Genomic DNA, 16,664 nt, shown 5'->3' on the forward strand with positions numbered 1-16,664 from the left:
TGGGAGGGGGTTTAGCAAACTGTCAATTCTAACTGTCAATTCTAACCGTCTCTCTAATACTTGTTGAACCAACAAGCTCATCTCTCTGTAATAAAGTCTCCAATGTTTACTTTGTGATCTACTGTATCATCCTTAAAGCTCTGGTCACATCACTCCGGCAGACCGTAAGATGACTGGGGTGTGTTCTTGGGCAAAGTATTGTCAGTAAAAAAAATAGCGGAGATAATGAGATATTGATTTATTCCCTCGACTCCCTAACAACATACAGATTCACAAGGCAGGCACAGCCTTGCTGGTACTTGTTGCAGATCAATCGCACAGAGGATGCAGGAAGTGGAGTAGACGCCTGTGTGGTCTGCACTCACCTGCCCCCGACAGTGTTTGCAATCCATTTGTACCAAGTCTACCACCGATCTTTGCTCATTTTTTATTCTCGACTGATAATATTCTTCTCAATACTGTTTCAGTTTGAGAAAGAATATGATTTACAAGCTGTTTCCAAATCACAATACGGTGCATGTTTGGCAGGTCGTGGTGTGATAGGATATATAATTTGGTCATTATTACTCAAGTGCCCATGCTTGGCTTCAGCCTTGGAAAAAACATCTTGCACCACCAACATGCACTGCAGGTCTTAGCAGCTCAATGTGCAGCCATATACACATGGGGAATCTATTTTTCATTAGTGTGTGTGTGTGTGTGTGTGTGTGTGTTAATGGGTATTTGGCTCCCAGGTTCTGCTCTGAATGACGGCCAGTGGCATTCAGTGGAGCTGAACTCCAGACGAGGTCGTCTGAGCATCGCTGTGGATAAAGAAGAAGGAGGCAGCGCTCAAGCCAGTCCCTCATTTCCTGTCACCGTAGAAAGTCACCTCTTCTTTGGTGGTAAGAGTGGAGCAGGTCAACCGCATCTTTCTAAACCATTAAACCCTGTCAAGGATCAAATAGCTTTGTGGAAGTTGATGTAAGATCTAAAAATAGTTGAATGAAATTGTGTTTACACAGAGGAATTCACCAGAAAAATCTGCCCATAATGCAGTATTATATTTTGGCAACTAAATTTACCAATTACAGTCACAGGTCACATGATGATCAAGGTATGTATGTCTTTCAGTATTTAGAATTTCATTGTTCATGTCAATTTACACAATATATGAGTCAGCTCATCTCTGAAAACATGTTTTATGTGACATGATAGTTTACGTTTTTTGATTGTTTTCCATATGGAAAACTCTTCCTGATGTTCCCTCTCTCTTCTTTTCAGGTTGTCCTGCTGAAGACGACAGACAGGGGTGCAGAAACCCCTTTAATGTGTTCCAGGGCTGCATGCGTCTCTTAACTCTGGACAACCAAATTGTGGACCTGATCATGGTGCAGCAAAAGCAGCTGGGAATCTACAGCAACCTGCAGATCGATATGTGTGGAATCATCGACAGGTCAGTCTTCAAAGAAAAGAATGTTCTCATTTGTAAAGACACATTTTTATTGCTTTGCTATTACACCTAATGTAACCGTCCCCTAATATTCTGCACAGCTCATAGGGCTTTAGCACACCAGCATTTAACCGGTTGCCATGATCAGTGCGTTCGCTCAGGGAGGTGAAGTAAGCTATGAACATTGGCTACTTTGACAAATGAATTGTGACTCTAACTGATTGCAAACTGTCTTGACAGTGCTGACATTTGATGCTTCAAGCATCATCTATCTTGTGAGGATGCATGAATGAGTTTTGCTGTGCCACTTCCTGGTCTGACTGGACATCGATAATGTGTAGCTGCTTTACTTCAACTCCCTGTAATCAAAAACCACCTACCAGGAGTGGGTTGGAACCTACAAAAAATTGTGTCCATTGCATCTTGGGTGCAATGTCTTGACCACTCGGTTATCCTGGTGACTTCAGCTACTGTTTTCAAACAGCACAGAACCACTATGGCAGAAAAAGACCAAGTTGAGGATGAAGTTCCCTGCTGTAACTGTCCCACCATCAGAGGAGCAGTATTCTAATTACTGTAAAGAACTCTCCAACAGAGATTACATTGTGCAGATATCACAGTGATCCCAATACACATGTTAAATTACCAGGAGTGGGGTTCGAACCCACGAGGACTGTTGTCCATTGGATCTTAAGTCCAACGCCTTAACCACTCGGCCATCCTGGTAACACGAGAAAATCACTTGACAGGTCAAAAAACAACCTTGTAAAAATAAAGAGGTGAACAGAAAACAAGTACGAGCACTTGGAACTACAAGTCAATATTTCATTGGATTTTGGACCCAATGACTAAAGCACCATTGAGATTGAGTACTTATAACAAACACACAGTGTGCTTGAGAAGTGAGGTTTAAACCAACAAAGACACTTTGCCACTTGTTACCTCCTCCAAGTCGAAGAAAGTGATCTGTGATGCTGTGATCTGTTTTTAAAGTCATGCGTTGGAGGAGGTCTGCGCTCTCTGAGTGCAATTCTAGTTTTGATTAATAACTTCAAACTCTTTCAACAGAAAATGCCCCAAACTAACCATTTGAACGTCATACATTATTCATTGAAACTTGTTATGGAGCAATACACTCAAGCAAAGTAGGGTGAGATGATGACAGGAGCTGGAATTTGTCTTTTGAAACTTTGAAAACTGCTATTTTTATGCCAAATTTATAACTTTTCACAATGTATATAATTAAGATTGCAGCTGTTCGCTGAAATCAACAAACTATTTAAAAAATTCCAGTTATACAAGGTGTTGTATTCATTAAATCAATATATCCCTTGAATTTGAATTTTCCAATGACCCCAGACGTCATAGTGAGAACATCATTAGAAATATCAAATTACTGCATTGTACATGGAAGAGATACATCCATGTATATCAGATGTGCTTTTGCTCTTGTTATTGGCAGAATTTATATAAAGCCAGTTGGGAATTAGTCAGAATTAATGTGTCATCGTGAGTGGTGTTTAAAAGAAAGGAAGAAATATGTGATTGTTTATTGACAGAACCATACCACTTAAACAGGGGGCTTAAAGACACAGGCGCTAAAACGCAGGTTTATTCAGACAGACAGTATGAGAAAAATAACGTGCTTTATGAACATTAAAGCATGTAAACTTGTCCTAGTAGTAGACACGATGCGAAAGGAGAGTTAGAGTGTTGGAGACAGAAACGCTCAATAGGTTTACATACACAAAATATTCAGTTTTATGCCCTTTTTCAGAAATAGACATAATGTAATGCCGTAAAAAAAACAATTGAGACAAATATTCTGAATGAGCTGTATACATATTCAAATAATGCTCCTAAAACCTGAATAATATCAGCATATCCCACATGTCTTAATCGGAAAATGCTCCATTCAGAATAAGGCCTCAGAATATCCAAACGAAATATGCCGTTTACATGACCCGTATCAAATTCATGATATTGTCATATTCTGATTAATAGTGGAATATTAGTGTGCATGTAAACGTAGTCAGTGATGCACTTCTTCTCCAATCGTGGAAAAAATTTAGACATTGATGTATCAATGACATTTTAAAGAAAAAAACAACAACATCAATGTTTTGAGGACAAAAATGGTAGAAACGACTCATCATAGGTGATGATCTAAAAGCTCCGATCGAAGCAAAAGAATCATTTCTATCTGTTAATATAAAAATATTGATTTTAGTCGCGTTTTGTAAACCCTCGATTAGGTTTTAGATACAATGAATTGCAACTTATGCTGCCACTTCCATATGCCGTAAGGCATCTCAAGTTGAAATTGAAATAAATTGAACCTCATGGAAACAATAAATCATTTTCAATACAAGCCATTGATGTTAAGGTGATAAACGAAAGTATATATATGTATGTCAGCAATAACAATGCAGAATCAGAGCTGAGACAGAGAGAGAGAGAGAGAGAGACATGAGGGAGGGAGCGCAGAACAAATCGTTTTCCTGTTTTGGTGCCGCACCAAATAGCAGCACAATTAATGAGACAATTACGACAATTATAAACCATCCCCTATAGGGCATAGCACACGCACACACACACACGCACGCACGCACGCACGCACGCACGCACGCACGCACGCACGCACGCACGCACGCACACACACACACACACACACACACACACACACACACACACACACACACATACATTAAACTGCATGTAAACACCAACATACACACAAATATTGAACTAACCACATATATCCTTGCAGGATAAGTAGAATCTGCTCGAGTGGTTTTAATGAACTGCTTCCCTGTTTCAGCATTAATTAGATTATTCAGCAGAATCCAGTTCCTGCTCAGATCTGATTTTCACTGAAACAAACCCACGAAAAAATCCTGTTTTCCAGTAAAGAGAGAAAAACAAATCTACCTCATGTTCTCTCACTGTAATCCTGCTGATTGCATTTTGGGCCCATGGGATATATTGTACTGTAAAGTCAGGTGGAAAATAGACTCACCGGCACAGTTTCAATGTGGTGGTCATACTTCAAAGCAGGTTATTACATCTGCAGTGGTGTGTGTGTGGATGTGTGTGTGTGTGTGTTATTATTGTTGCCAGTAGCAAAGAGTATTATAAGCCCAAGCAAACACTCCATTAAGAGCACAAATGGAACTCAAACCTACAAGGAGCCTCTCCATTACAACATCAGCTCAACACCTTGTATCACCTCATAACAATGTTAACACACACAGGTAAATCAGTGTTATGATGTGTGCATGTGCACTGTTCTGTATTTCATTGCCGTTATCATTAGGCTACATTTTCATATTTACACTTGTCTATTCACTGAAACAGCCTACTGATTCCAACTCGGTTTTCATGAACCTATTACTCCTTCTTGAATTTCTTGTCATTTTTCCTTTTGGTCCAAACTGGATCCAAATGTGGGGAAGGGCTGAGTATTTTCTAACACATCTGAATCGGTGCACCAGGGGCCGTATAGAGTCCAGAATTATTTCCCTTTGTGTTCATGTGAATGAAACCGAGGCTGGGCCGAGGGCTGGGAGGCGGAGTTAAAGAAAGCGCTACCACGCCTGCTCATGGGCCCGATAGAGTGCTCCAGGGATGACGTGGTTTTGTAGGCCAACCAGGAAGTTAGCATCGCCCTGGTTCCCTCGATATAAAGCCAATGGGATTTTTCCATTGGGTTTTGGATTATTGCAGAAAATAAGCTCTGTAGCAAACACACGTTTATGACACTTACACGTTTTGTTCAGCAGGATAATCTTCACAAATGAACACCACTTCTATGATTTTTGAAGTGTAAATGCAATCTCCAGAAGTTAATAGCTAACGTTAGGCTATAAACGAACTACATCACGGTCGCTTGAGCACGAGTGTACACAACGAACCTGTAAAGGCGGACGATTCGGCGTGATGATGTTTAATAGTCTCATTTAGCCACTTGTTATCAACCGCGTTTTTGATGACACGTAAAAGCTTCAAAATTCATTAGTGGGATGTTCATTGATACATTTTTGTGTTGTAGAACAAAATGTTAAAATCTCTTCAGCTTGTGTTAACCACAGACCTTATTTAAGGCATCTAACTAAAAACCCATCCGAAAAACCCATTGACCTCCAGATGAGGGAACTGGAAATGTTAAAAATGCTAACTCTTTTCCAGGTTTTAGGACTCATTCCTGCAGCACTCTATCACAGAAACCTGCAGATCCTGTCTTAACTGTTTGGTAACCATGGTAATTAGGGTTAGTTCCTGATTTAAGAAAAAAAAGACATTACAGATGAACAGCTCCGAAGTCAATGTTCCTATCTTAACTTAAGATAGGAAAACTGTATTACAAAAGCATCTCAAAATCTTAAATAAACTCTCCTAACTTTAGGATAACCATTAAGCTGTCCTAACTTTCACTTTTCCACCACTTTTCTTTCTGCTCTTTGGACATAGACATGGTCTTCCACTTTGTATCTATTTTCTTTTTGATAGCACCAACACTCTGCTATCTTAGCCCGCTCTCTTTCTTTTATCTCCCGTGTTAGCGTTGTTTTAAATTTCCCAAAAAGTACAGCTTTGGATTTCTCTACAGGTGTTTTACCAACACCACTTACTCATCTGTCTCGAAGTTAAGTAAGTATGTCTCAGAGAGAATAACAATGGTTACAAAGTTGTTAAACTCGGCAAGATGAGAAAAGTACGCGGGGGAGACCGTAGCTTTGGTCTCCAGGACCGGAGTCTCTGCTGTACTCTGCTCCTCTGCCTGCCTTCACTCACACACCGAGCTCGTTCTCACTCTTTCGCTCCACTCTCAGGTGCATGCGCGCACACTCCACACTGCAGAAGAGTTAGTTTAGCTCTGAGAATATCTAGTGAATGTACAGTGGACGTTTGTGCAGAAATAACTGCTGCAGCTCCTCCAGACCAACAGAGGTTTCTCGTGTCTTGTGAAGTGACGGGACTCCGCAGAGAGAAACGTTATAGTCTCCGACCAAAACTCCGGTGTCTCCCCTGTTCCCTCCGGCCGCGGTCGGGAGGCTGAGGCAGGAAAAGCCAACACTAGGATCAGCAGTGATTCATGGAGAGACCTTCGTCTGGTCAGCTAACATTACTGCCAAGCAGCTGAAATATAGAGTGATATTGTGCTTTTAGCTGACGTGTCACCTCACTGTTTAGAGCGATGCTGGCTCATGTCTATGTAGAGTGAGCACAAGCGCAAGCGCAAGCAACAGGACGCTGACTTTCTTTGACTTAACGGCCACAGGTGTCGCTGTTAACAAGTCATTTCTGATTCTTACAAACAGTCCCTTTAAGTTTCTATAATACGGCCCCTGGTTATTAATAACATTCAACGAAAGCATGTTGATGAAGATGGCAATGGGGTTGGAGGTTGTTTTATTTTTGTTGGTCTAAATTGGCCACAGGGCTCAGAGTGCTGCGGGATAGTGGGCTGTTGGACCCTGAGTTAGTGTTTAAAGGGTTGTTGTATGGGCGCCTCAGGGCTGACTGTAAATACTGTGTCTCTGTGAATGACATTTCAATGGATGTGAGCTTTTAAATGAGGCTGTTTGCAGTCTGAAAGAGACTCAACTGGTTATCCATCTGTGACACGGCATTGTTTTGTCTCTGCAGGAGAAACTGCATGGTTGTCAGGAGCTATCAGTGTTATGTTTTCATGATATATGTGTGAGGTGGTGGTGTGTGTAAATGCGCCTGGAGTGTGTGTGTGTATTGAGGGGGAGGGGTGTTTATTTCTTCTATTTCTTTTTCTGTGTGGTATACAATGTGTTGTGACTGGTGCCTGATGTCTTATTAAAGGAGGGAAGAAGTCAAGTCTCCCTCTCTCCTTCTCCTTTTCCTGTCTCTTCTTTATCTTAAACATGCATCTTCTTCATCATTATGGCTGAACAAAGAAATGAACGCCAGCCCCAAGAATCATATCTGTTAATGTTTCTAACAGATAGACAGATATCACTACTAGCACACTAAAATTCAACATAAAGGATAAGACAGCAGCAGGCAGCAATAGTTTAGGTTCAAAGTTAATGTGTAAATAGTACGGCTGTCAAATTTAACACGATAATAACGTGCAAATTAATTTGAACGCCGCTAATTTCTTTAACGCATTAATGCAACTTGCGAATTTTAGGTTGTAGCGGGCTCAGACTCAGAGTTAGAGTGAAGATACTGGTATCATATAAAACTAGAAAAAACCTAAGGAATCCATTGGTGCTAACCTTATCCTAGCTTGTAGCCAAGGAGTCTAAATAGCGCTCCAAACTTACGCTAAATTTTGGCAAGGAAAAACTGGCATGGCCATATTCAAAGGGGTCCCTTGACCTCTGACCTCCAGATATGTGAATGTAAATGGGTTATATGGGTACCCACGAGTCTCCCCTTTAAAGACATGCCCACTTTATGATAATCATGAAGTTGGCACACTGACACACTGACAGCTGTTGTTGCCTATTGGGCTGCAGTTTGACATGTTATGATTTTAGCATGTTTGTTATGCTAAATGCAGTACCTGTGAGGGTTTCTGGACAATATTTGTCATTGTTTTGTGTTGTTAATTGATTTCCAATAATAAATATATACATACATTTGCATAAAGCAGCATATTTGCCCACTCCCATGTTGATAAGAGTATTGAATACTTGACAAATCTCCCTTTAAGGTACATTTAGAACAGATTAAAAAAATATGTGTGGTTAATGTATGTGTGATTAATTTGTGATTTATCGTGATTAAATATTTTTTCCGATTGACAGCCCTAGTAAACAGCTCACTTTAGATCACAGTGGTGTGGAGATGAATGGATGAAAAACAAAATCACACTGTAGCAGGCTGCTGATTCAGCGCTTGTATCTAAATAAAGGGGAGGTTGCAGCCTCAGTTCAGTCATCTGTTTTCTCTTCAATATTCCCGCCTGGGTTTGGCCAAACACACACTCAAACACTGTCACATACGTTTACATTCAAAACAAAAAATTCTTGATATTATGATATTAAAGGTCCCATATTGTAAAAAGTGAGATGTTCATGTCTTTTATATTATAAAACAGGTTTAAGTGCTATATAAATAGTGTGAAAGTATCGAAGCGCTCAATATACAGAGAAATACACACAGCCCGTATTCAGAAATTTTGGGTTTGAAACAAGCCATTTCATTTCTGTCCATTTGTGATGTCACAAATCTACAATGTTTAGATCAATACACTTTTTTAAACGTAAACATTCTAAATGTGTCCCAGTTTTTTTCCTATTGCAGTGTATGTTAATGACATCAGCTGACAGGAAGTACACATGGACCCAAACTGTTGCCTAGCAACGCAATTCTGTGGCAATTCCATTGAAATGCACTAAAACGGAGCGTTTCAGACGGAGGGTAAATACAGGTATATTCAGGCAGACAGTATGAGGAAAATAAAGATTTTTGGAACATTAAAGCATGTAAACATGTTCTAGTAGAAACACAAAATACAAGTATGAACCTGAAAATGAGCACGATATGGGACCTTTAACAGAATCGTGCAGACTATCAGCCCCCGCAAAAAAACAACACACACAAACACATTTTGCACATTCACAAAGGTAGAAGTGAGAAATGTTGATGACACTGGATCGGAGTCAAGTGGGTGTTATCATGTTTTAGCATCTGTGTGTGTGTGTCTGTGAATTGAAGGAGTCGGCCATGGAAGCAATCCTTTTGGGTAAAAATAATGTTATGTTTGTCAGAAAAGGGGTTCCAAAAGAGACCAAGACAGATTTTTTCCAATTCCTCCCACAACATGTTGCCTAAATGGAAAATATGACCTCCTCCTATATTAAAGATTAAATATTGTCTCTTTCCACAATTTACATTATTCGTGCCCCTCCCACACACATTTGGACATTTAAACAAATATGCTTGAGTAAAGTTAATGAAAACACTTTATGTAACAGACTAATTTTGAAAATTATTTCAAGCACACTTTGTGAGAGTTTGAAAAAAAACATTTTTGGACAGTTTTGTGTCCATTTACACACTGAGCCTACTCGCTCATCGTAATATAAATGACTCAGCGAAAACATAAAAAGATGTTTCAGCTGGTTTTCAAAAAAAAAGTTTACTTCTCTAGACAATAATGGATGAAAGGTGTTTTTTGGCACAGACTGCTTTTGTCTCCTTTGAAATGTTTTTGGCAGGAAACTCTACAGAATTGTTTCCAAATGTTCAAGCTGCCAAAACAAGCAAATGGATTTTTCAAATCTGCTGTCTCAGAATGTATAAAAGAATATATATTAATGTGTTTCTCTTTCTTTGTCTTGTCTTGACAAGAAAAATAAAACCTTCCAGTTCCTCCCACAAATGTGTCTATCAGGATAGAAACTTTGCCGACGTTTCTCTCTCTCTGTCTCTCTCTCTCTGTCTCTCTCTGTCTCTCTCTGTCTCTCTCTGTCTGTCTCTCTCTCTGTCTCTCTCTCTGTCTCTCTCTCTCTCTCTCTCTCTCTCTCTCTCTCTCTCTCTCTCTCTCTCTCTCTCTCTCAGGTGTTCTCCCAGTCGTTGTGAGCACGGCGGCCGCTGCAGTCAGTCCTGGACCGTCTTCCACTGTAACTGCTCTGAGAGCGGCTACAGCGGGGCAACCTGCCACAGCTGTAAGTCAAACATCAGCACACACATATACAGTAGGGCCAGATTAAACCACTAGAGTGCTGTCAGCCACCAATGACCTCCTAACGGCATCTCCAAGATTTCACCGACCGGGGGGAAAACAACTGATCAGAGCTGATCTGGAGTCTGCCGTCCAGCTGCCGTCTATGAGAGACAGCTGTAAATCACTCGCAAACTCCGACCAAACGGTCAAACTAGGCAGCGCTGATCAAATATGAATCAATATTATGTTACTGTAATGCCTATTTCTCTCCTCAGATGTTCTCAGAATCATCTTGTAGTGTACTGTTTAGCTGTAAAATTATAAAGTTTGTGACCCGACAGCCATGTTGAGATCTGCTGAGGAAATACTAAGCACCGCCCACCAGCCATAACACAGCCAATAGGAACGCTCTCTCTCTCTGAAATGACCTGTGATTGGTCAAAGTTTCCCGTCATGGGATAGATTTTTTTAAAGCCTGACATCAGATCCATGATGAGGTGCAGAAGTCTAGTTTTTTTCTCAGAACACTTGAATTACAATATGCTGAAAGGTTATTATGGAGATTTTGCCCAATGATGCCAAAAATATACTGCCTACGGCCACTTTAAAAGTTGTTTTCGACACAACACAAGGCATCAACATGTGATAATAACCAACACGTTCTCATCCCAACTTGTCACTTACTGACGCTTTGTCAGTTTTCGGTCTCAATAAACCCGTTCTTAATGTTGTGAATTAAACAAAAAACACTTTGGTTCAGGCAATAAAACCACTTAGTTAGGTTTAGGAAAAAAAAACTACATGGTTGGCTTAAACTTACTTTGTTTGTATATTGAAAATGTGACTTGACATTGTGAACACGGGACATGAACAAACAGCTGATGGCAAGGTCAATGTGAAACGTAACGCACGGGACGCAAACAGCGGCCTCCTGGATGAAAGCCTTGTGATTGTTGGGCCCATCCACCTCACCTCCCACCTGCCCTGTGTGTGTCTCTTTGGCTCTTTAAACTACGTCACCACAGCACCTTCCCTGAGCGGTTACTGTTGCCACGGATGGGTTTACATTGTAGTTAATGGAAAGCACGGTGTGTCTTCTACCGTGGTGGTAACTAACGCCGACAGCCGTGACAAAGTGTCGGTATTTGATGCCCTTGGAATGATCAATCATTTTTGATTTTTCAGGATTTAACTAAGACCTTTAAGACTTTAACCAGGTGCTAAAATAACCATAAAAAACATGAATCATGCTTCAGTTGCTACGAGTGGAAACTGTAATGCATGAGTGGTAGCCAGATGTTTTGTTGATTGATGATTATGTCGATATAAAACATAATTCGAGCAGCATGCTTTTGCCTCCAAAATGTTTTTGCTGTTGCAGATTTGTAGCACATAAATGTAATTTCTCGGAGACGTGGTTGGACACAGATTTAGACAAAGAGAGAGAGCAAGAGCTAGAGAGCTTTGACAGATACGAATTAGAATCAAGTGAGAGGCAAAATGTGAGAACAAGAAAGGCTGATAATGAGTTTCCTTTTACATACAGTTACTTTTACGGGCAAATTGAAAAGAAAATCAACAAATACTGTATGACTTAAGGTAGAAAAGTAACAGCAATAGCACTTACAGCGAAACACTAAAGGGAAGAAAAATGAATGAATGAAGCAGCCTGGAGACTGCTAGGAGTTTCCTTTGTTGCTGCTTTTAGGAACATGTCAGTTCATAATATTGTCAAGGGTATTCAAGAGACTTTTCAAGCTGGCAGTTCCAAATGGCAAAGAGCCTCAGTTTACAGTTTGAACTTCAATCTGCCAATCACAGGTGCACTTACCAGCCATATTGTTCAGTAATTACAGTTGTACAGATTTTACCTTTAGTGTAGGGGTGGCAAATTTTGAGTCATGACAGACCCAAAAAAAAGTGTTTTAGTTTTTGTATGGGGACATTTTTTAAAATAAAACAACTCCTTCATGTGATGCCTGCCCGGGTATTCCCCCCCTGCCTCCTCCACTGCAGAATGTTTATAAAACCTGTTTGTATGTGAGTGATATGATGAAGGTTAATGAGACTGTAGCCGTGACTAAACTGCCAAATACTGAATGAATAAATTAAACCGCAGCAGAGACGTTAGCTTTGGTCAGATCTACTGTACCGATTCTGTGCCGATCCCTTCGAGGCAAATCCTTCAAACCAAAAGATTTTATAGTTGATGTTTTGTGTGGAAACCTTTCCTGACCACACTGAGTGAATATGATGAATAAGAAGAAAGGTAAACAGGTAAACAGAGTGTGGGAACCTCGAGATATGGATTTGACTCGAAGGGGCTCGATTCTTTGATTGCAGAGGACGACTGGTGTGTGTGTGAGGAGGGCAGGAGACTTGTAGAGACAGAGAGGAAGAGGCAGGGCTGATAAAGGTCTAAAGTTTTATTTATTGAGCCCTCGTTCTCCCATCAGTCATTACTGTCCTCTCCAGTTGGATTAATCTTTACTTTGGGGGACGCTGCTGCAGAAATAAAACTTAACATGACTGTCTTCACTCTGGTTATGAGACGGTGATTGAGTGGTGGCAGCACCCATAATCCTCCACAGTGTGCCGTCCCCCCTCAGCTCCTGTGTGTCTCTGCCTTCTGATGTGATTCATGTTGAGCTGATCTCATTATTTTCCTCCCAGCTGTGTACGAACAGTCCTGCGAGGCGTACAAACACAACGGCAACACGTCGGGACATTTTTATATCGACGTGGACGGCAGCGGACCAATCAAACCGCAGCTGGTCTACTGCAACATGACAGGTGACACACACACACACACACACACACACACACACACACACACAGACACACACACACACACACACACACACTCCCCTTCTTCCTTGAATCATCACTCAATGTTTATTATGATTAACATTTACATAATTGTAAATGATGATGCTCCTCTCATCACGCTCTGATCCACTTTGTCTTCCATCCCCTGTTTTCTACAACACTCACTCTTTCTCTTATCACATTCATCTCCCTGTCTACTGTATATGTCTTGGTGCTTTATATCATTTGTATATTGACGATAAAGAGCTTTGTTCACTTTATTTTTCTCTCCTTTCTTCGTATGCATTTTTCTCACCATCTGCATCAGTACTCCACACGATTTATATAATTGTTTAAATTTGAATAGTAATTTTCTAATTCTTTGACAGGATATTTTGGTGATATACATGCCATAGTGAAATGCTCTATGTATGATACAATTGTAAGATTTATTATGCATATTTTATTTACCTCTGTCATCGTCTAGTCCTTTGATAGTATGATGTATTAAAGAAGAAAATAATGCCGTCTTTACCTAATTACCTGGATGGTAGTGTTTCCTCAAATTGTTTTAAACAATTAAACTCATTTCTGTTGTGTTCTGATTGGATAATTTAGCCAGCATCTATGTATATATACAGTATCGAACTGTTTTGGAGAATTCCCATATACCTGACGAAGGTTGAGCACACCAAAACGTTGTAAATGAATAAATATACTAGCAGTAAGTGAGAGAGTGTGCAGGGGTTTTTATTACTTTAAAGGACCAGTGTATAGGATTAAGTAGCATATAGTGGTGAGGTGGCAGATTGTATCCGACACAATACCCATCCACTCAGCCTTCCCTCTCCGTGTCGGAGAACTATGGTGGCCTTCAGGTAAAGTCCAGTGTTTGGTTTGTCCGTTCTGGGCTACTGTAGAAACATGGCGGTACAACATGGCGGACTCCGTGAAGAGGACCCGCTCTCTATGTAGATATAAAAGGCTCATTCTAAGGTAATGAAAGCACAACGATTCTTAGTTTCAGGTGATTATACACTAGTGAAAACATAGTTATGAATGTTGTATTCAATTTCTGCCAATAAATCCCCCTATATCCTACACACTGGACCTTTAACACAAAAAGGTGAAATAGAAATAAGTTACTTTTCAAAGTTAAAATCAGATAACTTATAAGATAGTTAACTTCCCTTCCTGATCTTCAGCCCACCAAGTTGAAGGCAGAAGCCAAAGTTAATTTGATCAGATAGTGAACTTCTCATCATAGTAACGGTTGTGTTTTCTTGTGTCTGTCTGTCTTTGTACAGAGGAGAACACATGGATGGTGATCCAGCACAACAACACAGAGCTGACCAGAGTCCGACCGTCTCCAGGAGTTAACCAGCATTCAATTCACTTTGACTACTCGACTAAAGAGGAGCAGCTATTGGCCATTATCAGCCAATCAGAGTACTGTGAACAGGAACTGTCCTACCACTGCAGGAAGTCCCGCATCCTCAACACTCCAGGTAAAGGCCTGCTTGTTTATCTGTTTAGCTGGCTCTTTGACCATCCTGACTCAGATTTCCCTCAAACCAGAAAAAGTGAGACGCCTAAAGCTGGGCATACACTGTACCATTCTCCAAATGTTGTAATTCCTTCTCTTACAGTACGATTAGATCGTTTGTGATGTAAAGCCAAAGATCACGATTTATGTGTTCACACTTTTCGGTCCGGCTGTCAGCCATGACCTGAGTACTCACACTCTACGTGTAAAATAGAAAAAAAAACACGGCCTGTCGGCTGCTGCGGGCCGTTCTGGCTGTTCACAATTGCCAATAAAGATTTGTTTGACAGCTCGGAGGCAGTGAAAGTGTGTTTGCTAGCAGAGGTCTGTACGGGTCACGTGGCTAACAAGGCAGAAACGTGCTGCTTTGATAATGTGTGCCATCCTGTCAGCTGAAACGTCTAAAAAAAAAGAGACGCTGGCGTTATTGGACTCGCAGGTGGCTAGAAAGATGTGGACAGTATGGCTTGTCCATTTTGCAGAGAGAATTGGAGGTATGCTAGCTACATTTACTATAGACATCTATTGTACATTGTTATCTTGAGCTACAATCTGATTACTGTAAAAAAAGTAGAAAAAGGCATTGATGTTGGGGAATCGGCTCGTGGCTTTGCTTCCACTGTGCGAGAGCCTGTAGACGGTTGACTAAAATTTCAGAAAGTCAGAAATTCATTCGACTTTGTGTTGGAGTTAATCGGTCTTCGGTCCTGCCCGCACACAGAACGACCAACAACACCCAACGAAGCTGAAATTCAGTCCGACTCCAACATGAGTCGTAAAGCTCAAAATTCGGGCCAGAAACAGGCTAAAATTGTACTGTGTATGCCCAGCTTTACTTGAAGCCTCTTGACGTAGTCTGGCTCTGCGTTTTATGTGAAATGTCCTTTCCGCAAAAGAAAAGGTTTAACTCAAACTATGCGAAGGCAAAACAAAAGATCATCTTCAAGGTGGTAAAATATACGAGTAGTGTTTTTCTTTTCCAACAAGGACTTGATTTATTCAAGCTGTACTCACCGAACCGTACGGGTAGTTGTTTTACGTGTTTTGCTGTCTTTGAATGGAATTGAATGCGTTATGAGGTATTTTGTACAAAAACAAAAACCTCTGGAGAAAACTCCCCGTGGCTCCACACATCTTTCTCGCTCTACCAGACAAACACTCATTGCTCTAAACTTAATCAGGTTCCAAGGATTTTCTTCCCTTTTACCAGTGAGACAGACAAATGGATTGTGTACGATTTGTTTAAATGTCTCCTTCTTTCAGATTGAGTCCAATTTAAGTTAGTCTTTCAAACATTTTCATGGTGTCTGTTTGTCTCAATCAAGTCATTAATGGGCCTTTATCACAGCAGACATTAACGTTGGATGGCTCTGCTCTATTCAAGTGTTTCAGTGAAGGTGACAGTGAGCCAGCATGCACAATACCAGGACCCTGAAATCAAACCATCGCTTTTCCTAGTTTACAAGTCAAAATATCTTCTGTGAAAAAGGTCTATTTACCGTGATGCTGTTAAGAACAATGTTTATGATGAAATTTTACCATAGACTGTATATAAGAAGTGGACGTAGTCACTGTCACATCACCCATTGGTTTGTGTACTGCCATCATGAAACCTTGAGTTCGGCGACCGCCATCTTGTTTTTTTGCAACCAGAACACCTCTGCACCTTATGACATTAATGCTAGTGATGATGTTGATGACAATGATATTCATGATGATGATATTGATAACGTTAAAAAATTAAATCTGCTTCTATCCACCCTGTCGGCACCTGCGTCCGATCGGACTTGAAGCTGTTGTTGGCACTTACTCACGTTGTTCCCTCCTACCTAGATCCTTGCTTGTGTTGTACGAACTCTCAGGTGTACGTAGCTTTGGGCAAAAGCGTCCGCTAAAGGAAATTGTAGAATTATAGACATGAGAGGGTGGAGCTAAGTACAACTGAATGCTGAATAAGACATTTTTAGGCTACCAAAAGGTTATAAATAACTTTCATGAAGTGAAAACACACTGTGAAAGGGTTAAAGTTGAGGGACAAAAACACGGACAACTCCCAGACCGTACAACGCCGTGGTAGCAACCTGTTAATCACAAGGTAGCCCTGCCCTGAAGCATCCCCTGCTTTATGGTCTATCTGACTATAAATGGGACCATGATTTACTAAATGAACATCAAGCTGTATTGAAGAAGACTTGAAACTAGTGATTGAGACCATAAACTCATGT

General features: G+C 40.6%; 1 protein-coding gene and 1 non-coding gene across 3 annotated transcripts in view; one reads left to right on the forward strand and one right to left on the reverse strand.

Moving 5' to 3' along the window:
- Positions 1-16,664, forward strand: part of LOC141777743 (contactin-associated protein-like 4) — a 149,309-nt gene that overhangs the window by 77,846 nt on the left and 54,799 nt on the right. For both annotated transcript variants that reach the window (XM_074652265.1, XM_074652264.1), the window contains exons 9-13: positions 735-884; positions 1,264-1,435; positions 9,980-10,086; positions 12,759-12,878; positions 14,201-14,401. In XM_074652265.1, coding sequence (XP_074508366.1) covers positions 735-884; positions 1,264-1,435; positions 9,980-10,086; positions 12,759-12,878; positions 14,201-14,401 — 750 coding nt within the window. The remainder of the gene's footprint in view (positions 1-734; positions 885-1,263; positions 1,436-9,979; positions 10,087-12,758; positions 12,879-14,200; positions 14,402-16,664) is intronic.
- trnal-uaa (transfer RNA leucine (anticodon UAA)) lies at positions 2,076-2,158 on the reverse strand. Its single transcript has one exon. It is a non-coding gene; the product is annotated as a tRNA-Leu (tRNA).

Source organism: Sebastes fasciatus, chromosome 11 (genome assembly GCF_043250625.1).
Source record: "Sebastes fasciatus isolate fSebFas1 chromosome 11, fSebFas1.pri, whole genome shotgun sequence".
Classification (NCBI taxonomy): Eukaryota; Metazoa; Chordata; class Actinopteri; order Perciformes; family Sebastidae; genus Sebastes; species Sebastes fasciatus.